Source organism: Dermacentor albipictus, chromosome 5, assembly GCF_038994185.2.
Source record: "Dermacentor albipictus isolate Rhodes 1998 colony chromosome 5, USDA_Dalb.pri_finalv2, whole genome shotgun sequence".
NCBI classification, from domain to species: Eukaryota; Metazoa; Arthropoda; class Arachnida; order Ixodida; family Ixodidae; genus Dermacentor; species Dermacentor albipictus.
This window is the reverse complement of record NC_091825.1, coordinates 50,841,697-50,865,753: the sequence shown is the minus strand read 5'-3', so window position 1 is coordinate 50,865,753 and position 24,057 is coordinate 50,841,697. Positions and strand designations below refer to the sequence as shown.

Below are 24,057 nucleotides of genomic sequence, written 5' to 3'. Positions count from 1 at the left end.
TTAGAGAGATACTACTGTGTGTTCCATGGTAACAAATCAGATGGAAGTCAGTGCTCTGTGTGTCTCGTTTCTGCGGTTGTTCCTTGTCTACTGCCCTTTCATTTGTCTTTTATGCAAGAACAGCTAGCCTGAAGTTCCATTTTAGTGAAGCCTTTCCATTTTAGTGAAGCCCACCCTATGCCTGTCAATGGTCTAATCTCACCACACCATAGAGTCGAGGAGTAGCGGAAGCTCACCATATTGCAAAGAGAAATTAAATCTGGCCCAACACACCCACTGGGATATGCAACATGCCGTATTACAGGAATTTGCAGTCAGGAGCCGAATGCCTTAACCGCTGAGCTATTGCCCAACTTCTGCACTTGGTAGTTTGTGCAGGATTAGTGCAGTGTGCGCAACACAGAGGCTTGGACAGTGGCGGCATCAGTGTACGTATTGTCGCGTCATGCTGATGAAGAACAAAACAGCCAGAAGACAGTTAACGCTTTCGCCTTGTTATTGGGCAAACTCATCCCCAAAAACAAGCAGCACTCAAGGCACAGTAATAACAGCAAGGACAGTCAATTGTCGCAATCTGATCTAGAGGTCAAGTGCACATATTGTGCTGAGTGATAACATAGTAACACTGGTTAGAGAGTGAAACACGGTCCTCACAAAGAAATAAACAATGTGCATGTGTATTTTCAAGACCAAGACAAACGCAGATAACATGCACATGCACAGTAGATGGTGTATGATGCAGCAACCATTCACGGAGCCACTTTCAGCACAGCCAGCTACTGTCAGCCTCCCTCTTTCTAAGGCAGCTCTTCGATACCTGAACTGTCAGTCAGTGTAGAAGCTGTCATGTTGTCAAGGTTAGAGAGTGAAACGCGGTCCTCACACAGAAATAAACAATGTGCATGTGTATTTTCAAGACCAACACAAACGCAGATAACATGCACATGCACAGTAGATGGTGTATGATGCAGCAACCATTCACGGAGCCACTTTCAGCACAGCCAGCTGTTGTCAGCCTCCCTCTTTCTAAGGCAGCTCTTCGATACCTGAACTGTCAGTCAGTGTAGAAGCTGTCATGTTGTCATCATTGTGGCATACAGTAGGAGGACTTTGCACAGGATCGCAGTAGTTTTGCACAAGCCTGGGAGTGATGTGGGAAGTCTAGGGAGCAGCTGTTGCGTCCAGCGCAGGAAGAATTGCTGAAGTCTGTCAATTTTTATTTTTGTGCACAAAGTATACACAGGTGCAACACAGTATTTGAAGCCTTCAACCATGTTCAGTGTCCTGCATTTCTTTTTTAGTGATATCAATAAATTATCTTTGATTTATATAAGCTACAGGTGAAACTCAATGAGTGAAAAATGACAATTTTAGTGCGCAATATTGTACTAGCTGCCTAGAGCCAGTGCTTGGTACTATGAAGGTAAGCTACGAGAACATTCACATTTATTGCGATTTCAAATACACGGACTCTCAAGGGGCGTTCATGCCGCCGCCGTAATCGTGCCGTCCCAGTATCAACCAAGCACAAGCACAAGGGTTAAAAGATCCCCAGAGATGCAAGTGATATGCAGTGCATTGGACTGCAGAAACGAAGCCAGAAAGACATGCCCTCACACTCCGCTCAAGCAGCTCTGCAGAAGAGCCAGTGTCAACATTCTGCCTACTGCTGTTGGCACGAGCGCTGCATGCACAAACGTTAGCATACCTGCTGTACAGCAACGTGCATACCACACTGCGGTTCATGCAGTAGTCCGAACAGAACTGTCAGAGTACATCACGCTACAAAGGCTCACGGTCATCTCCGTCGCATCTCGTGCACCAGTGAAGTGTGATGCCTGCAGAGGCAGTGTGGTAGGCGTTGAGACAAACTAACAGCTGCTAGGGCATTGTTTCTACCGTGCAGCAGCAAGGGTGCCACCATCAAAACTCACGTGTGTTCTTGGAACACCATCTGAGGAGCTTCAGCACAAGGCTAAACTTTTCTACCGCTTCACTGTTTGCATGAAAATGCTTCACTATGTGGCCGAAACTGCCCAATTTTTACAGAGAACACATGAGTATTAAATTCTATATGGCTTAGGCAATTCTACTTAATGTGTGAAAGTGGCCAATGTTGTGATCGATGCAGATAAACAAAAGCTTAATGTGCAGGCCTTCGTTCTAAAGCTAAGGTGCTTTAAGCGTTATGGATACTCATGAGGTGCTTTTCTTAACCGAGGACAGCCACTTGCATGGGACGGTGAGTGGTCTGTGCGCCAAACTGCAGTGCTCAGACGTAAATACACATCACAGCAAGTTTACAATCATTCCGTGCACATCTCCAATGCACTTTCAATAGGAACTTCTCACCTTGAAGGTCAGAGTGCTTTCACAGTATATAATTCTTAAAGAGTGCTTACACACAAATATTTTACCGAGTCGCACTGCATATTTTTGCACTCACGTTGCTTCCACTGAACCAGTCTATATATGTGTCAATAAAGATGAAAAGAAAGCTACAAAGAGGATCGCTTACAAAGAGTGTCTTATTTTTCCTTGCCTACATGAGCCAATTTTGCAATGTATGGATATTCGGTGAAAAGTATAAAATGTGTGCCACAGCTCTGGTTTAATTACCACCACGAATATAGAGCGGTAAATCCGCGACTGCAAGCTTGCAGCTGCACGGGTGGAGGGGAGGGAGAGAGAGAGAGAGAGAGGAGTAAGGACTTTGAAAACACACCTAGAAAAGAATAATAAAGAAAGACCGATTGCGCGGCAAGGGTGAATGTGTCGAAGCATGTTGACCCGGAATCTGACAACAGTATTCTATCGCTTCAGACCAAACATAACTTTGCCGGTGTCGATTACACAATTAAGGGTAGAAGGAAAGGGTGTCTCAACTCAGGGCCAGCATAGACCCGTTGAAGTCGCATGTCATTTTCGGTTCCATTGTTTTTTCCCAGTGTTTTGGATTAACATAGTAGTTACAGTGTAGAATGCATATTCTACACTTGGTTCTTTTACAACTTTCCTCTGCAACACCGCCGCGCAACACAATAAATGTGAATTGCTTGCAAAACCCGTCGTCGACCGATTTGTGAGCATCCGTTAAGGAAAAAGCTACTACCCGACACGGATGACAGGCCTACCATGCTCGGTGTTATCAATGGGTGTCCGCGGCCCTACTTCGGGTGACTACGGGAACGAACGTAAGACCAGTGACAGGGCCCACAAAAATTTGAGGATTCTCTGGTCGAGCACCACCGCCTGCCACGGGCCTGTGCGTTCAAAGGTACACGCGCGCAACTCGGCAGGGGCATTGCCACCTGTTCTCAAACACGGTCGCATCAAGTTACTCCAAGCGAAACCATGCGTCAACAGGTGGCCTCGCCAAGCCAAACACAGCGGCTACACGCTCGTCCTCGCCGTCACGTAACGCACGCTGCCTCCTCGCTGACATCAGTCGGCGAACGCTTCCGAGACTTACCGACGCCGTATTTGCTGCTTTTCGTCGGTTCCCACTGTTCGGGCATCGATATTGCTGGCGGTAGCTTCATGCACTCGTGGCCCCCGTAGCCTTTGCGACCAGAAACGCCTCCGCCATGTCAATCGCCATGGCAACGCAGGAGGACTCTTGCGCGGTCACGCGCACACATTTTCTTCCTCCATGCGCGTCGAAGTGCGTGGCGCTGCGCTCGTAAGCGCGAACGAAACGATGAAACTGGGGTTGTCTTTTTCTTTTACGAATTCTTTTTTCTTTTGCTTATTCCTCCTGCTCGAGCTTGTACCGATGTAGCACATATTAGGCCTATATTTGATGAAGCTTCTCGGCGCATTATTTCACGCATTTTGCATCTGCCTTCAGTTTCGGTTTCGCTTGCGCGCCTTACAAATCGCTGTCGCGTCGTTCTCTTCAGAAAACGTTGCAAATGCCTGCGAGGAAACATTACTATGAAATATAGCAAAAATTACATTGGCTAGTTTAATATTACATTTAGTTAGAGCGGGGCTCTCCAAACTTTTTGGTCAGAGGGGCGGATTGGTGACCAGTGGTGACGTCGAGAGCCGCAATAAATATTAGTGAACATCGTAAAAAATAATAATAATAATAACGGCACTGGAAGTCGATTAAAACCTGAAGTTAATTTATTCGACATGGTCTGTCGAAATAATTTCTGATTTTATTATTTGCGTTGGCCTACTGGCATAACGTCTAAGCACTTCTTATGAGTTGTGAATGCGAAAGAATAAATGTCCAATTGAACGCCGCTTAGCAGTCCTTATGCACACCCCCCCTCCCCCCCATGTCGAAAGATGGAGTGCAAAGTAGTATGCCTCCCCTTTTGAAAGCGGGCACCTTCGGCTGCACGCTTGAAGGTCCAACAAAACTACAGCTGAAGCTCTTTTTGTTCTTTATAAAATGCCCACGTTAGTAATGATTTTTTTTTACCACGTATCCCCTGCTTGGGCAGTTAGGATTGTCTTTTGTGCCTCCTCGGGCAATTCTCAGGACGCGCTGTGGCGGACGACGACCTCGATTTTCCATACACGCTCGCGTCGCGTAGAAGGCCTGGCGCTGGGCAATTCCCGCCCTATAACATGTCAGCAGTGGCGTAGCTAGGTCGTCTGGCACCCGGGGCCCATAGGTCTTCTGTCACCCCCCCCCCCCCCGGGTGTAGCCGGCGGAAAGAGGGGTGTCTTCAGGCGTATGACGTACATCACGCCCCCCACCGCTGGCCCCTTTGCACACCCCCCCCCCCCCCCCCCCCTGTTGCTACGCCATTGCATGTCAGCGTGCGCTACTTGCACCATGCCCAGTTTTTGGGGTCTGCTATACCCGTATTTGAAAACACAATCAGCTGTCTATATTTGACCTGCGGGGAGGGGGAAGTCCGGATAACTTATAATCAGCCGCGTCCGACGATTGGTGTGCCTTGCGGCATGAAATCGTTGGATTATGCTGGAACTATGGAATCTCCGTCCCGAGATAGCCTACGTAGCGTTGCAGTCTCAGTATCGCATCACCATAAAAACAATCTAATCAAACTTATTACAAGTATAACTGTCGAGTATCATTGTGTAAACACGATTTATCGTAGATATGTTCCTGGAAATAACCTTTCTGTTGAACGTGCGGAGCCATTTCAACACCAATAGAACACTGACCTGAACTTTTTCTTTTTCTGAAAGCATGTGTCACTTCTGATTTTGTCTATATAATTTTCAGGCTGTTCTTAAATAAGAGCTACATTATTATTTGTTTCTCGAAAGGAATAAAAACAGCAGATGTTTCATATTTTCAAGAAATGGAGGCCACTTTTTGTAGACGTGTACCGAAAAGTTTAACTGTGTAGGTTGCTTATGTGCTCTGAAAACAATTGCCGAATACTCGCTTTCTCCTGATTTTTGTGCGCTATACACAGCACTTCGTTGATTTCCCACGGTATCTTCGGTAAACTATGTGGGTATGGTGTTTATATTTATTCGAAGTATGAAGCAATGTTCTGAGTGACCAACGACAGATGTTTATTCTGTGTAGGTCCATTGCAGCCTTCGTAGAAAGTTACTCATTGAAGCGTTCCACGGTGTCATACTGCCACTAATAGAAATGTTTCCCGGACTCCTAAAACAACAGCATGAAAGACGGTTGTATTCCCGTGAAAATAGAGTAATCTTAGGTGCAATGCGTTGCGAAACTATCACTTAACTGTTTTAAATGCAATTGTTGCAGATAATTACTAACCACTCGTATTTGCATGTGTTTTCGTGAATCCTACGAGATTCGTAGTTTGTTTCTCCGGCGTCCTCGGTGAGCTAGACAAGGCATCTTGTTTATATCTGGGGAAATTAGAGTTATTGTATGGCTAACGCGTAGGCAATGTTTGAAATCGGTAGGTTAAATGCGCCTTTTCCCGTAAAGTAGGTATACAAGTGGTCCATAGCGTTGTTAGTCTATTTTAGGAGCGGTGTAAAACTTCGACGGTTGCTCTGGCATAACTACAACTACAACTAAGCTGAGATTTTGCGAACGTAGGGGGAACTATACGCCAAGTTTATAAGCCTATGTGCGATGGTAAATGCGTCTTGATCAAATACATATTTAAAAAAAATTGTAAACAAGTATTCAGAAGTATCACGCTGCGGTTATTAGCTAGGTTTACCAATGACCAAAGAGAACTCTGGGTTTCAGATATTTCATACTTTGAAGGAATAAGCACTTTAAGCGCAATGTGTCACGTAGTTTTGACGTTTCTGGCTTATTTACATGGTTTACGAATAATTATTGAACCCCCTCTTTTTCTTTTTACTTTTTTATGCGCGATATATTAGGTTCGCCTGGTGTCCACAGTAAACATGGAGGAAGCAGCTTCTTTATGTTTGGTGACTGTCAGCACAAGTAAATGGATCATGTGCAGGTGAAGTTCAAAATCGGTGGATAATTGGGGCTTTCGCAATTAATTACGTATGCGAGCACTCTAGAGTGTTATGCGCGTCTAACGAGCGGGGCAGAATTGAGTCCGCTGCCCTAGCTGGCACAACTAAATAAGCCATCAAGACCAAATTTAGTGAAAATTGGCAGCACGCTGGGGAAACTCTCTGTGCGAAGTTAATTGCGGTTAGATCAAACACTACCTTTGCAAAAAGAGAACTTATTCAAGTGTTAGAGCATGAGATATGGCCGCTATCAGATATGCTTCCCAGTGCCCCGGCATACTCGTAGCTGTAGGTTACAACAGGTTTATATGTCGTGGAAAGGGGTGGGGGGTCACGGTAAGCGCAATGTGCGAAAAAGTTTCTACGTTCTATGGTCCAGTAAGAAGAGTTTCAAATAATTACCGAGTCGTCGTTTTTTTTCCCGGAAGCAGAAAGGCGGGGAGGGAGAAGACCATGGTAAATGTTATGGCGAAGTAACATGTGTGTTGATGAATTACTGGCTGTTTAAGTATTCCCAAGTAAAAGTGCTTCAAAGCATAACATGCGGGCAAGGTTTCAAACAGAAGAGTCATACACGTGCAACTTTTTAAAGTATGCGATATAATTAGAGGAAACTCAAACCTTTATTGCAACTGTTCTAAAGAAAAAGCTTCGCTGAAAATTGGGTTGTAATTCCTCAAGGTCCCACACACCTAATGTATTTTTGTTGTTGTTGAGAATATTGCAAGTCACTTATGTTGATTGTACTTCGTTGTGTATAACCTCAACAATATTATTACCTAAACTAGTGATTACATTCATGCTAGTAAACATCAATAACAATTTATTGTTAAATTATTAAAATTCTTTGTTCATTTCTTTATGTGATCTGTACTGTTTCAACTGCACGGTATTTGGGACCTCTGTCAGGCACTCGTTGCCTTTTATTCCTGCATCATCTTCAGATTTGATACAGCTGCAAGAGAAATAAATGCGAACTCATGTAATTTTTCGGGCAGCCATGGTTCACCATGTGTGATTGATAAATAGGTATACGTCTGTTAAATATAAAAATAACTGACAGACGCGTTTCCAGACTCTGCCACTTATTGTAATGGTAATTCACAATGTATGTGTGTAGTCCAGTTTCTGGCTGGTACGTGTGTGTGTGTGTGTCCCAATGAAGCGGCAGTGGCCACCAAGGGGGGCAGGAGCGTGCAGCACCTAAGGGCGATCGGCCCAAGCGTAATCGGTTAATGCAATCGGCTTGAGCCGCACGCGCGTGGTCGTGTGAAAACTGCACATGTCACGCAGCCGCGCCCGTCCTATCTTGGAGGCAATCTAAGCTGGGTTCGAAGGTCAGCCGGCTGGAACTGACTGATAGCTTCGTGTGCGCTGCGTTCCCGCGCGCCTAGTTCGCGTAGAAGTGAGAGGCAGCACGAAGGGGAATTCGCTTGCCGCTCTTCATCACGCCAGCGTTCTGACGTGAGTCTCCACCATCATCGAGCAAAATGTGTTCGCCGTTGCCTATGCATGCGTGACAACGTGCTTTATAATTTAGTTAGTAAGCGAATGTTTACAGCAGTCTGTGCAGCTGATAAAATGAATAACCTTACTTCGTAGAGCTGTCGCAATCAATTTGCTATCGCAATCAATGCTTCGCCTGTCGCGCCAAACTGACTTTTTGCTTTGCATCGCTGTACCACGTGTTTTACCGTGACCCTTTCTCTGGCTCATTCGCTGTGTTCGACGTTCACTGTTTCTTCGGCGGCTATATTCATGGATAAATATAGACAGCTTGGGTCACTGGTATGTGCCGTCTGCTGTCTCGCTGAATATCCAACTCGGGCCGCTGGGTAATTTCAACTGCAGGTATGTGGCTATATTTGGCCAGTCACCCGGAATGCATGTGCCACGGTGACGCAAATAATGTGAAAGGAACTAAATGTGTTAAAATTTTATTTCCATTTTCCCCTGAGTTTGGCGTTCGTCACTGTTTCCTGGCCTAGCAGATCACGTGATCACAGAAAAGAGCTTCGTCTATGATATACGCCTGCGTTGTGAGTCAGGATTCAGTAGCGGGTACGTGTCATGGATTCAAAGCGCATTCTGAATGATGAGAAACTGAACGAGGCGTCTAGCTAAACAGGCACGTAAGCGTTACGCCGCAAAACACGAACGTACACTCATGCGCAAGCGAGGGCACCAAGCCAGCTTCACAAAAATTCACACGCTTGAGCGTGTTGTAGTTAACTAACACACCCACATAAATGTGTGTTTTGTTATAATTGCACCCTTACACCAATGTTCTTTTTTTTGGAATTGAACCTTATGTTTGTGTTTTTAAAGGAAATCTTTCTTTGCCTCTTTTCCCAACTTTCCGTACACTGCTGCTGGTGTGGCCTTGCTCGCGCTGCACCTCTGGGTTTAGACGAAAGTCGATACAGTCTCTATTTGCTTTTGTCCATTCTTTGTTTATAGACTGTCTATAGTCGAGAGTCGACAAGGTTTATATTTCTTTTTGTTTACTCCCAGTTTATAGATTGTCTATAGACAACAATTCATAAGCTGTTTTTCTTTTTGTCTGCTTCTGCTATAGAGTACCCATAGACAAAAGTCGATACAGTCTCTATTTATTGTTCTTCATTCTTGGTCTTTAGGCTGTCTATAGACGAGAGTCGATAAGGTATTGATTATTTTTGTGTACTGCCAGTTTATAGATTTTATGTAGACAAAAGTTGAAAAGGTTTCTATATTTCTCTTTCTCCACTCCCATGCTATAGTCGGTCGATAAAAAAAGTCGATATGATGCTTGTTTCTTTTTGTCTACTTCCGCCCTATAGATTACCTGCAGACAAAATTCTATACAGTCTCCAGTTATCCTTATTGATTCTTTGTCTGTCAACGAGAATCGATAAGGTGTTTATTTTTGTCTATTCCCAGTCTACGTATTTATTCACACACACACACACACACACACACACACACACACACACACACACACACACACACACACACACACACACACACACACACACACACACGCACACACACACGCACACACACACACACACACACACACACACACACACACACAAACACAAACAAACACAAACACAAACACACACACACACGCACACGCACACACACACACACACATGCCACTCGAGGCACATTGCGTGTATTCGCGAGTTTCGTTCACGCTCCGCAAAACACATTTATGGAGCACGTGTTGAGCAACAGAAAGCTGTATCGGGAGTTTCTTATGTTGCACTACAATTTTCTTATTGAGACTTTTCATCTAATTGTAATAATTGAGAAGTTGATTAATTAATTAAGACTAGTTATCAAATCAGGGGGAATGCAACAAGTAATATGAGTATCTCCAAGCGACGGCAAACAACATTACTTAGGAAAGCAGGTAGTTGGGCTAGTTGGTTGAAATGAATACTGAAAAATTTTGCGCGGAGACGCGAGGACAATGCCGAGAAAAGACAGGGACGAGCGCTAACTCATTACCTTGGTTCTCTCCAGCTACGTAGCATTTGCATATTTTAAAGTGTGGCTCAAATTAAGTGAAACACCTTGCATACTTCTTTGCAATTCGGAGTATTCTCCACGGTTTCCTATATCACCGCCTACCCGCCGTGGTTGCTCAGTGGCTATGGTGTTGGGCTGCTGAGCACGAGGTCGCGGGATCGAATCCCGGCCACGGCGGCCGCATTTCGATGGGGGCGAAATGCGAAAACACCCGTGTACTTAGATTTAGGTGCACGTTAAAGAACCCCAGGTGGTCAAAATTTCCGGAGTCCTCCACTACGGCGTGCCTCATAATCAGAAAGTGGTTTTGGCACGTAAAACCCCGAATATTATTATTATATCACCGCCGTTGAAGGCCATAGGGTGTGACGCCACCAAAGGTCATGTTAACTTGAGCGAACAGCCCGTATACCCATTGTGGTAAGGCGTGAGATGAACTAGAAAACCGCCGATACTGTAAAATTCTTATTGCTTCAGGTTTATATGCCGTCTATAGATTGACTATAGACAAAAGTCGTTAATCTCGGCACAACCCGTGTACGCTGTAACCAAGTGCAGGTACCGGTGAATAATATGAAGCTACGTTAGATATAAGTCACTGAGGCTGTATACAGCTGATATTTCTGTAGAGCCCATTTGTACACTTTAGTGTACACATAGTGTAGACTTCCGCATTTGTTCACCACATGATATGATTACGTAGTCGCTCTCGACAATCCCAATAGTCTTCACAGTAGTCATATCATGACTTTTGCGGCAGTAGAATAAAGAAAACAAAACGCCGATCCAATCGTGACAATAATTGTGATGAACGTCAACTTTAGCTTCAAGCGGATCCAAACAGGCATCAAGCTAACAGCACAGAGACTCGTAATGCTTGTAGCTGACAACGCGGACTTTGTGAATGTGCGATGAACCGATGTCGCGCATGCACATGTGGTGCGTGCGTTGTGCGTCGTCGGATTCTCAGATAATTTTCGCGTTGTCCTCATATCTCGGCTGCATCACTAACACCGGGTGGTTTTTCGTTGACTGATATCCTGCACTATAAGCTCATCAAGGTTTCTCATTCACTTAAGATATGTGCCAAATCCTCTGAGCCCACCCAGTCTTTCGCAGGTGGTATGCCTGCGCGGTCACGCATATACGTGTGTCGTTGCTCTACTGATTGCCTTGACCTATCATCGGAACAGAAAATTAGCGCTAACATATGTGCGGGTATCCCGTTTGGCGGTACGCTGGAAGTTAAATGCACTGTATTACGCATCGTCGCTGGCGATAATGCATGTGCCTGACAGGCCCTGTAACGGCTTTTACAAACATGTAGCGCATTCATCCCAGTGTACGTTCCAGTTCCGTACCATAGCCCACAGCGTTCTACAAAAGTAGAACTGCATAACCCTATACACTTTTGTCTTGACATTCTGCAGACATTTGTCTAGAAACTTGAATTTCCATAAATCTATAGACCATCTATAGACAGTCTATAGACCTAGACTTCTTATGCACTATAGTCTATAAAAAGTGTAAGACCATAAGTCTATAGACTGTCTATATACTAGTGTAAAAAAGTCTATAGACAATCTATAGACTTCATAGATAAATAACTATAGACTGTCTATAGACTTTCTATAAGACATTGTATGGGGAAGAAGGCTCTTCGCGTGCCGGTAGCGCGAGGATAGAACAGGCTGTCGCGCTCGACCTGAGCGGCCGCTGCATCGGCCGTTCCCAAGATCCCGTGGCACCCTGACTGGCCGGCCTAAATAAACCGTGGCTACGGCGGCTACTTCGCGCCGCTTCCATCGTTTCCAGAACGAAGCAGGCGGCGCCTTTCGGAGAGCGACTTGGATAAGAAACATCTTCCTTGGGAAAAGGCGACTGATACCAGTGTCCTTCAATACTGCTGACACTATATATCCGGTTTCTTCGAAACACTGCACTCGGGACGACAAAGGGGTATATAGTGTACTTTGTTTAGCCAGGCGCTTTGATAAATGATAGCGATGCGCGCTTAAGCTTTATTTAGTTTTGTTCGTGTATAGCTCTATTTCCCAGCATTAGTATCACTAATGCTTTAAGCAGCAGGAATATACAAATTTATGTACCGCTGTGTGCAGGAACGGAGCTCGAATGATGCCTCGGAAGGTCTGAAGTCGACCATGACACCTCGAAGTGCCTCGAAGCAACATATGGTTTCATAGCATGCTTCAGTTTAGCGGAGCAAGCAGAATGTGCTGTTTTCTCATTCAATGCGACAAGTTGTCGGTTTGTTTGCTCGTTAGAAATTTAGAAGCAACTGCAAACGGCGCTAATCTCAGCTTTGGAGCATTCGACATGCGCACAGCGTCTCCAGTTTGTTTTCCAACACTGTGCACACACCTAAACTGAATTACAACTGGTTCAATGCGTTTCCAAGTCGCGCACGCATATATATATATATATATATATATATATATATATATATATATATATATATATACTAACACAAGTAAATTGACTTCCCGAAAAAAAAATCGCTATATTTTGGAAAACTGTGTGAAGAAACGCAACTTGGTCCGATTGGTTGTTATTCGTACGATCTTGATGAGGGACAGTTGGCTCATATCTAGAACTGAAGTTTAACAGCACGAATCAACAAGGACACGAAGAAACAACTGCCACAGACAAACAGTTATTCACATTCACTTCTCACGTTTCACCGGGTTAGAGAATTTCTACATGTGGCAGGTGGCTGCTGTGTCCCCAAGCCTGGACTACACGTCGAACACTGCGAACAATCGTCAGACATCAGACACAGACGAACTCATCACAAGGATCAACTTACCGCAAGGAGAAAAGCGCACCCAGACTGACACACGAAACTCTCATTTGCTTTTATCCCAAGACACACTGACCAGGTAACTTATTATTTTTTTAGCCTCATTCGAAAAGCGCACAATATCTATATTTAGCTTACGAAAGTACGACATACGTACGTTACTGCTCATATATTGCGGGATGCTATGTGATACACTGCAAAACGAGTCGCAGTGCGGAGTTGCCTATGCAGGTCGAAAACAGTCTTGAAAGTATCCTACCTGTAGCAGTGTACCAACTCGGGGGACAAGTGCTTCCACACTTTAAGAGGCCTGCTATATATACGCACAAGCACTTCCCTCTTTTAAGCTCCGGTTCAACCGAAAGGTTCGTTGTGTTTAGAAAAAAAAACCTGATGCGACTCGCTTGGCAGGCCGAGAGTTTTGCACGCACAGCGCAACTATTTCCGCGATTACGTCCCTGAAATTCTTGTAACCGATTTAATTAAGGTGATCGGCAGCAAGAACCCCTTCGGCTTCCACGAAACACATCTATTCGGTGCCATAAAAGAGAAAAGTGAGGAAACTAGAAGGAACAGCTCCCGGAGGTGAGGCTGCAACTAGGACCCGGCCTACATATCCTCTTTTGTCCCTGCCTACACGTGGAAGCCTTCTGGACATTGAAGTAGATGGTGTTCCCGTTACATTTCTTGTCGACACGGGAGCGCAGCTGACAGTTATGGGTGCCGCTCTTCGCCGAAGACTCAGGAAAGTTCTGACCCCAGCTGTGCCCTGTACAATACGAGTCGCCGACGGCAGCACTTCACCTGTCATCTGAATGTGCACGGCACGTGTGACCATTGGAGACCATTACACTAGTGTTTTATTTATTGTCCTCGAGCAGTGCGCACGTGACCTCGTTCTCAGCCTCGACTTTCTTTCGAAACACTCAGCCCAAACTGACTGTTCCTCGGGTATTGTACATCTGGACCTGCCGTTTCCTACTGGCGCCGCTTCTAGTACAGCACACCGCTTATGTTCTGCCAAGTTCACCCGTCTGTCTCCACAGGCCGCTACATATGTCCTCGTGACCACTTGTCCTCCCGTTCCTGATGGTGAGTACGTCGTATCCCCCATCACTGACCTGGTTCTCTCGCGCTGTATTGCGCTCCCGAACACCATAATCCGACTCCTCGAGAACTGCACTTGCCCACATCGGCTCCCATTTTTCAAAGTTTTCGGCTGTTTTGCGAAGCCGACCCACAGAAACTATACCTTTTACGAAGCGGCAAGTTCTAAGGAATGTGCAGATAGTGGACTCTTATAGGTGGGTGGACTTTTCGCCATCTTGTGGCACCTTGAATCTCCGACTACGCCGCGAGAGCGCCAACCTTAACGGGCTACACCTACTTACGGCGCGGCAGCGCGAGAGGGCGTAGGCCTAAGCACCCCCCCCCCCCTTCTTCCGCCGGCGCGGACGACCGGCGTTCCAGGCGAACTACTGACCAACAGAAACCATGGCCGGGACCATAGTCGTCGAGGGTATTGAAATCATCCCGGAGGAGCTCGATGAAGCGGGATGTACGACCGCCCTCGGCAGCAAAGGAAAACAACCAACGAGTACGACGTCATATGGCGGGTAAGGTGTCACCAAGAATATGCCGGTTGGCAGCCGCAACGCCAACTCGCCGGCCAAAAGTTTCATGAAGCAGGTAAGGGCAGCCTCAAGGCTACCGAAATTACCCAAGGACCAAATTAATATCATCGTGCGCCCCAAGGGAGGTCTCGACGTTTCCAAGACGGATATCATACTCCTCGCCCAAGCCCTGGCCATGGCGGTGGCCTTCACGGTACAGCAGACTGCCGAAGACACCGTGTGCCCCAACAAGATGCAGAACATTTTGGTTATCTCGACCCCTCACGATCAAAACACGAGGGCATATGCAAGAACCAGCAAGATACATGCTAAACTCAGCGCCTTTGAGGTGTCAGCCTACATTTCTGCCCCTGATGACACGTGCAAAGGTGTAATAAGAAACATCGACCCTTCATTTGACGAAGGAGCCCTTAAGAGGATGATTCTGAACCCAAGAAACCCTACGGCATTAGAAGTCAGAAGAATTAAGAACACACAAGTAGTTGTACTCTTCGACGGCATGCGAGTGCCCAACATGGTCATGTGTGGAGCCGCCCTTGTTCCATGCTTTCTGTACAAACGGCACGTGGATGTATGCTACGCGTGTGGCCACGTGGGTCACCGAGCCGACTCGTGCCCAAGTAGCGAAGAGGAAAACAAGAAGTGCCACGGCTGTGGGAAAATGAAGTCATCAGAGTCGCAAGAGGAGGAACACCAATGCACACCCAAATGTGAAGCATGCGGCAGTCCCCATATCACCGGGGATAGGACATGCAAACAACGCTACCAGATCCCATATATCGTAAGGCGTCGGCGTCGAAGGCGACCACAAATGGTGCGAAAAGCACAGATGGCCAGCGGCGATGACATCAGTATTTCCTAGGCACAGAGCTCGGTGACACCTGCGGCAGCATATGGTGGCTCCACCCTACGAGCCCGCTCGCAATCGAGGGGTGCTCTCGCTCCACGATGCGAACTAGCTCAAGGAAAGGCGGGAACACCAGCGCATCCAGATCGAGATCCCGGTCCCGGTCTCGCTCCCAGACCGCGAAGCGGATCACGTGGGCTGAGAAAGTCAAGGGCTCCGGCACAGCGCCCTCGATGGGAAAGAAGACTACAACGGCCACAAGAGCAAGTGGTGAGGCACAGTCAGAGGAAGTCAATGATCTCTGAATCCAATCACTTGAGGCGGAAAATCAACAGCTCAGACGCGAACTTGCATAGCTTAAAGAGGCCTTAAATAGCATCAGAGGGCAAATCTCGAACCGCGATGAGGATAAAATTAAAGATCTAGGCCCACTTGCTGGCAAATCCAAGCGTAAAGCTCCCAACCCCGAACCGGTGAGCGAGAAAGAAGAGGAGGATGAGAGCTACCGCCACCGATCCTTCTGCCAAAATAAACAGCAGATGCAAGCTAGCCACCATAAAAAAGACCCTAGGAAGCATGATGGAAATGCTCTCCGGGATGGAGACGAGATTAACTCAACTAGAGAGACCCAAGGCCCATGCCAAAGGTAGGCTTACGGTGTCGACATTGCAGAACCAGGTAAACTCGAATCCCGAAAGTGGGGCTAAAGGGCTAATTGATCCTTCTCAGTAGGCAAAATGGCGAACGCGAATAGCAACAATCTGAAAATCTTGCAGTGGAAATGCGCAAGCTTCCAGAGGCGCAAGGCCCCATTGGGACAGCTTCTCAGGTCTATTGCGGACAAGCGGCAAGTTGTATTGTTACAAAAGACGCTATGTACAGCAGAAATTTTCCCCTCGGGGTACCGCACGGTAGCATACAGGAGAGAAAAGGGCAGATGTATCGCTACCCTAATCAGAGAGAGAGAGAGAAAGCAAGGACAGGAAAGGCAGGGAGGTCAACCAGAAGAGCATCCGGTTTGCTACCCTACACTGGGGGTGGGGGAAAGGGGCATAGAAAGAGGAAAAAGGGAGAGAGTGAGCACTGAGTGCGTGTGGGCGGGACACTATGCACAGGGAACCCTAATCAGAAAGAACATCTAGTTCGTTGAGCACGAGGTCCGCGCGTACAAAGCGGGCCACGAGGCCCAGTTAATACAGATTGTACCCAACAAAACAATCAATTCTAACATTTTCTTTCTCAACATGTGCAGCGCACTCTCTGACAGGAAAAGAGACTTCAAAACATTACTAGGCACCACGTCTAGGGCGGCGAGAAACGCTCCTCTCGTTTTTGCGGGTGGCTTTAACGCACCCAATACGGAATGGGGGTACGGTTACAAAAGTGCAAAAGGGGCGAACTTGGCCTTCAACGCTGCAGAGCTCAGCTTAATACTCGTCACAGACCCAAGGCTCCCCACCAGAACCAGTAATTCGGTCAGCTGAGATAGGACCCCCGATCTCACCTTCCTCCGAGGTATCGAAGGCACGTGGGACAACCTCCAGGAGGGGCTAGGCAGTGACCATTACATACTTGAAATTCTGTTTCGTGTCAAACTCAGGCTACCCGCGAGATATGAGTATGTGGACTGGGACCTTTTTAGAAAAATCAGAAATGAAATAACCCCGCCAAACGAGACGTACGCAGATCTGCTAGAAAATGTGAACATGGCAGTTAAAGGAGCAACGAAAGGAATCATTACGGATCTTGAAGTTCCTAAAATGGACTCGAGACTCGCTCACCTTCTGGAGGCCAAACATGCCCTCTCAGCCAGGTGGAAGACCCAAAACCTCAATCGTAGACACAGATCGAAAATCACGCTTCTTAACAAGGAGATTGAAGCCTATTCGACTCAGCTCGCCCGGCAGCAATGGGATGAGACGTGTGCCGAAACGGACGGGCGTGTGCGAAGATGTAGCTAATGGAGCTTATTGAAGTCTCCACAACGATAAACAGTCTAAGCACACCCTTAGCCTTGCAACGGATAGGCTCATAAAGAAGCAAACCGCAATCGGTCTCACCGACAGGGAATTAGCCAACAACTTAGCACATACTTATCTCCCCCTCGCCAAAGATGCGGATCGCCCGGTAGAGCGTGTAAACTACATGGGACTCTCGGCACCTAATCCAGATGAACCTTTCACCGTGTCAGAGATCAGACACGTTCTCTTCAATCTAAATGGCAGATCAGCCTCGGGACCTGATGGAATCACGAACAAACTCCTCAGAAACCTAGACGATAGGGCAATCGAGATAGTCACGGCCGAAATCAATGAGGTATGGAAAACTGGACAGGTCCGGATAGAGCGGCATACCGCAAAAGTAGCACTCATACACAAACCAGGAACCCCCCCCCCCCCCCCATATAAACAATCGGCAGCCTATTTCCCTTACATCATGCATCGCCAAGGTTGCGGAGCACGCGATACATAACAGGATCACTGAACATATTTAAAACGATGAACTCTTTAGGCACAACCTAATCGGCTTTAGACAGGCGTTATCCACACAGGACGCTTTGCTTTTGCTTAAGAGAGCAATCTTTGATAACCCTACTCACGACGTGAGAGGGATCCTCGCAATGGACCTCTCCAAGGCCTTCGACAGGGTCACGCATAAACACATCCTGACGGATATTTCCTCTCTTAACCTGGGTCAGCGATTTCATGATTACACAGCATATTTCCTCGCGGATCGCAAGGCACAGCTCCGACTAGGCACGGTCAGGGGAGGGCCCTACGAACTAGGCACCTGCGGCACCCCGCAGGGCTTGGTCCTCTCGCCACTCTTATTCAATATAGCCATGCACAAACTCTCCACTCGCCTCGCTGCAATCCTGAACGTCGGTCACGCCATTTACGCGGGCGATATCACTATCTGGGTGCCGGGTGGACCGCTACCCATGCCCGAACAGTCGTTCAAAGCGCGTTGGAGGTTACCGAAGACTTTCTTTCAAACACCGTCCTTGAACTCTCCCCCGCTAAATCAGAGCTACTGTTATACCGCCAGTCCAGACAAGGGGTCAGAAACCTTGCGCCTCTGGAAACTGCCGATAGAAATTCGAGCTAAAAATGGGCATCCCATACCGAGGATGGACTCGGTCACGATTCTAGGTCTCCTCATTGATGCCAAGGGCTGTAACTCGACGGCCCTCAACAGGCTCACTGGATAGGCTAGTAATGTCCTAAGACTTATAGCCCGCATCTCAAATCAAAGAGGCGGTCTCAAATAGGACAATTTGCTCAAAGCTTATCAGGCATTCTTCCTGAGTCATGTTATCTGCATCGAGCCGTACCTTAACTGGGGTAAAGCGGAAAAGGTCAAGCTCGACTCCCTAATCAGAACCAGCCTCAAGCGCGTTCTCGGCCTTCTGCAGTCCACAAGCACTGAGAAGCTGCTGGAGCTAGGACTCCATAACACCATCGATGAGCTAATAGAAGCTCGCACAGCGGCTCAAATAATGAGACTTTCATACACTAAGCCAGGGATTAAGATTTTAAAAGAAGCGGGAATCCAACCCAGACATGAACCGGTGACCAAAGATAGCTTGTCCCGGGCAGCCAGAACTCGCATCATGGTTGACCCTGTTCCACGAAACATCCACCCAGTCCATAACGAGGGTAGAAGATTCGCGCGAGCCGAGTCCATCCTTAAAAAGATCAATTAGCAGAAAGCAGATGCCCTCGTTGTCGATGCTGCCAGATATGACAGTGGGGATACGTTCGATGTCTCGGTGGTAGACGCGGGGGGCAACCTGGTCAATGCAGCCTCTGTTTAGACGAGTTTGCCCATGTGGCGGAGGAAGCGGTGATCGCTCTGGCTTTTCACAGCTCAAAAGTTCCCGCTATCGTCTTATCGGACTCGCGCACGGCGGTTAGATCCTTCTCATCCGTCCTCGTGTCTGAACCGGTGAACAGTATTGTGAACGAAGCACTTCAACGAACTAGGGAGAGCAGCGAAGGAGCATACCACATCACGTGGTTCCCAGCCCATCTAGATAGCTCAATTAACCCGCTTGGATGTAATCCTAACGCACAGGACCACCGGAGAGCGCGCGATTTCACGTACCGCGTTGTCGCGGGTAGCCAGGCTTGGAACGAGGTCGACATCCACAAAGATCCATTATGTATTTTCCACGAAATTGTTTCCCATTATCGACTCGGCAAGAGGACATTTCAACCCCTCACCCCAATTTGAACAAACCTCAGACTAGCAGATTCAGACTTTTGCAAACCCGTTTGTATCCCACTCCTCGGTCTCTTAACAGGATAGATCCTGACCACTCACAGTCGTGCCCCAAATATGGTCATGACTCATGTTCTTTTGAACCCATGCTCTGGCTGTGCCCAGCCCTTAACGCTTCTCCACCCATCACGCAAGAACAATGGGAGGAATCTCTCAAGAGCAGCAAGCTCCACATTCAACTCCAGGCTGTCCAGAGGGCCCACGACATCGATCTTCGGGAGCCATTGGCTTTGGCTCCCCACGATCTCAGTCCCTCAGGACTCAAATAAAGTTCTTGTCATGTCATGCACTTGCCTACCCATCCTCAGCTCTGGATTTTCAACGCACCTTCTACACCACGGCATTGCCTTGGCGCATATCATGCCTATAGAATTCCAGATTTCTTCCTTCACTTCTGAAGCAGCCCTCCCCAGAACCAGCGGGCCCCTGACGTCCGCTCTTCCGTCATCTTCGCCGACTGAGGACATTTCTAAAATGATTGCTTCTGATCTTCCTTCTCAGCAAAGTCTGTTCGTATCCTTCTCTCTTCTTATAGAGATATTTTTTACTTGGATGAGCGCCCTCTCGGACAGACATCTGTAGTCACCCATTGCATCAACATAGGTGATGCCAGCCTATTCACAGGCGACCTTATCACATCTCCGCAGCGGAGCGGGCCATGGTACAGAAAGACGTCGATAACATGGTGGACAAGGACATTATTGAGCCTTCGAGCAGTCTGTGGGCATCCCTGGTTGTCTTGGCGAAGAAAAAGGACAGCTCTTGGCGCTTCTGCGTAGACTACCGTCACCTTAACAAAATAAAAAGAAAGATGTGCATCCACTGCCTCGAACAATGGTGCCCTTGATTGTCTTCACGGATCATAAAATTTTTCGTCAATTGACCTCCGTTCGGGCTATTGGCGTAGATGAGATGGACCGTGAGAAGACTGCCTTTATTACACCAGACGGTCTTTGCCAATTCAAAGTCATGCCCTTTGGTTTATGCAATGCCCCAGCTACATTCAAGCGCATGGTGGACTCTGTTCTGCGCGGCTTGAAGTGGTCACCATGTCTTTGTTATCTTGACGAAGTGATTGTGTTTTAAGAGTCACCTTCGGCGCCACGATACTGTCATCTCTGTCTTTCGCGGTGCTGGTCTTCGGCTGAACTCATCGAAGTGCCATTTTGGCCGCCGCGAAATTACTGCGCTCGGACATCTCATAAACGCTGCAGGAATACAACCTGACCGGGAGAAAGTTTCACGCTGTGCGCAATTTTCCTGTTCCATGTTCAGCAAAAGATGTACGAAGTTTGATGGGATTATGTTCGTATTGCCGCCGCTTTGTTAAAGGATCTGCCGATATCGCTCGTCCGCTCACCGACCTTCTCAAGAAGGAGGCACCTTTCTTTTGGCGACCACAGCAAGCCCAAGTATTTGCTACCCTTATTGGGCGGTGAACGACTTCTCCGATTCTGTCTCATTTTGACCCCTTGGCTCCCACTGAAGTCCGTGCAGACGCCAGTGGTCGTGACATCGGCGCCGTGCTCGGCCTGCGTCAACAGGGTTGACGTTGACGTTGACGCAGGCGTCAACAGGGTTGACGCCTGCGTCAACACCCTGAGGCTGCATCATCGCTTACACCAGCCGCCTTCTTTCTGCGCTCGAACTAAATGACTCAATCACTCAACGTGAATGCCTGGCGCTCGTATGGGCGGTCGCGAAATTTTGACCTTACCTGTTCGGTCGCAGTTTCTGCGTCTTAACTGGTCACCATGCCCTTTGTTAGCTCTCCGCTTTGAAGGGCCCAACAAGACGCCTCGCTCTTGGGCCTTACGTCTGCAAGAATATACCTTTCCATGGTGTATAAATCAGGACGTCTGCAACAACACGCCGATTGCCTGTCCCGCCATCCTGTGGATCCACAGGACTTTGCAGACGCCGACTCGGATATGTGCATTCTGTCAGTCCCCAGCTTGTTCTTATCGGTGACGAACAACGCCGCGATCCTGTCCTTCGCACTGTGATGTACCACCTAACCTCCGCGCCCAGTGACCCTTGCCTCCGAATGTTCACCCTGCACGACGGGACTTTACATGATCGCGGCGCCCACCCTGATGGTCCCTAGCTCCTGCTAGTCATTCCAAGGCACCTCCGACTCACCGTGCTCCCACAGCTACACGAGACTCTTACCGCTATACACCTGGGAGTCACTCGTACATACGACCATGTGAGACGCCGCTTCTCCTGGCGCGGAAGTTATCGCTGTGTGCGCCGTTATGTCGCTGCTTGCGATCTGTGTCTGCGCCCGAAGATGCCTGCATCACCTCCTGCTGGTTTACTTAAACTTATTGACGCCCACACGGGGCCATTTTTTCGTGTGGGGCTCGAACTTCTTGGCCTTTTACCTATTTATACCTGAGGAAACACATGGATTGTAGTGGAAACAAATTATGCAACAAGATATGCCATCACGCGAGCAATTCCAACCAGCTGCGCGACAGATTTCGCCGACTTTCTGCTCCACGACGTAATCCTACACCACAGTGCCCCTCGCCAGTTACTTACGGATTGTGACCGTTACATGCTATCGAAGGTCGTCGATGATCTGCTCCACTCCTGGGCTACCGAGCACACAGTCGTTACCGCGTACTACACAGAAACGAATGGCCTCACCGAACGCCTCAACCGCACGCTAACTGAAATGCTTGCCCTGTACGTTTCCGACGATCACCATGACTGGGACATCCCTCTGCCATAAATCACCTTTGCTTACAATGCGTCTCGCCATGACACCGCCGGATTTTCACCGTTATATCTTTTGTTTGGGCGCGACATTGCATTACCCATGACCACGTTCCTTCCCTACGAATTACAGACCCCAACCGCTTACGCCCGTGACGCTATTGTCCTGGCCGCCCAGACCCGACAAATCGCTCGTGATCGCCTTACTACCTCGCAACGTTCCCAAAAGTGCCGTTACGACCGCCGGCACCGAGAAGCCCAATTTTCTCCTGGGGATCTTGTGCTCCTCTGGACACCTTCGCGTCGTGTCGGATTGTCCGAAAAACTCCTATCGCGTTACTCTGATCCGCACAAGATCTTGCGCCCACTCTCTGACGTGACGTACAAGAGTGCACCGGCAGGCAAGTCTTCAATGCCTCCCGATATAAGCAGCGATGTTGTTCACGTTGCTGGACTCCAGCCTTATGTACACGCCTTAATTGATGCTCCATAACCTGCACTGGGATGGAGCTACCCCGCCGGGAGGCTGATGTTGCGGGGAAGAGAACGATGAAGGTGCCTCGAGAGAAGAAGGGCGAAGAGTGTGGCGGCTGCTTGGGGGCCATTTCTATCTCCTACACACACGTTTGTATCTGTGCCTCTTCCCTGTATCAATATTCTTCTCAAAAGAGCTGCAGAGAAATTTCAATAACAACAAAAACTCTGATATGTGTTGTGTGTTCCGTCATTGTTTAATCCTTTTCCTGTTTCTGCACCTTTGCTTTGTATTCTCTTCGGGTACAAATTTTATGCTCTATTAAAATCTGTATTCACGAAATTATTATTATTATTTTGATGTGCGCGCGCGTGTGTATGTGTGTGTGTGTGGGCGTGCATTGTTTTTCCTGTGCATTGTTCACAGGAAAAACACAACGTCGAGGTTCTTCCGCGTGGTTGTTCCTGGGCACCTTAATAAACACATTTGATTATTATTATTATATTATTATTATTATTAGTTTATAACATATATAGATTTCACAGGAAAGGGATAGCGATGAACAGGCTGGCAACTGCCACCGGAAGGGGCACAATGCCTGCCTACTCTTCAGAAGGGAGGACATAGAAACATAGAAATGGAAGATCGGAAAGGGAGGCGGTAAGAGCTATTTGTTAGCTGTTACGAGAAAACAGAAGAAACAGAAAAGTACGCCCCATCCGGTATCACCAAGTCAATAGCTTTATCAGAGGACGCAGATTTGGGACTTCTATGCTTCGCCTTCAGGTGAAACAATTTTTTTTTTAATGTGAAGCATTGTATGGGGCACTCTCATCAAGGTAACCCAAGGTCATTTTCAGTTTTTTGGTTCACTTTAAAAAAAATCAGTTTTCCGCTTACAAATCCGGCAAAACAATGCTGCACTCTTAAGCTGGACGTAATGTAGTCTATAGTATCCGAAAATTATGAAGACATATGCAGTAGTTAATTTTTGAAATTCAACATAAAACTCCATTGCGAGACAGAATCTTGGTTTTGTGAGGATTGTGAAGTGACAAGCTAGCTTGTCAGCTAAGTTGCCATAGTAAATCTGTGTTACATTGTAGTAAGGGTTCAGTTAAGGTGAGTCACGTGACCATACTATATATTTGAGGCTCCTGGGTCCTTTAAGCACGAAGGCCACATTGCCCGCAATGAAGTTCAAAGCTCCCGCCCTTTTTAGGCGCTGGAGGAATGGCTACCCTGCAGCTTGAGCGGGCACTTAGCCTTGGTACCTAATCATATGACCCTTCCGTACACTGTTGGGTCATTTAAATTTGGAGCCGGTATACAA

General features: G+C 47.5%; 1 protein-coding gene across 1 annotated transcript in view; it reads right to left on the bottom strand.

The window, feature by feature from the left end:
• spg (dedicator of cytokinesis spg) overlaps positions 1 to 3,632 on the bottom strand; it is a 180,427-nt gene extending 176,795 nt beyond the window's left edge. The window contains exon 1 of the mRNA XM_065428472.2: positions 3,473 to 3,632. Within this exon, the coding sequence (XP_065284544.1) occupies positions 3,473 to 3,542 (70 nt within the window). The 5' untranslated portion in view covers positions 3,543 to 3,632. The remainder of the gene's footprint in view (positions 1 to 3,472) is intronic.
• Positions 3,633 to 24,057: the final 20,425 nt, after the last annotated feature.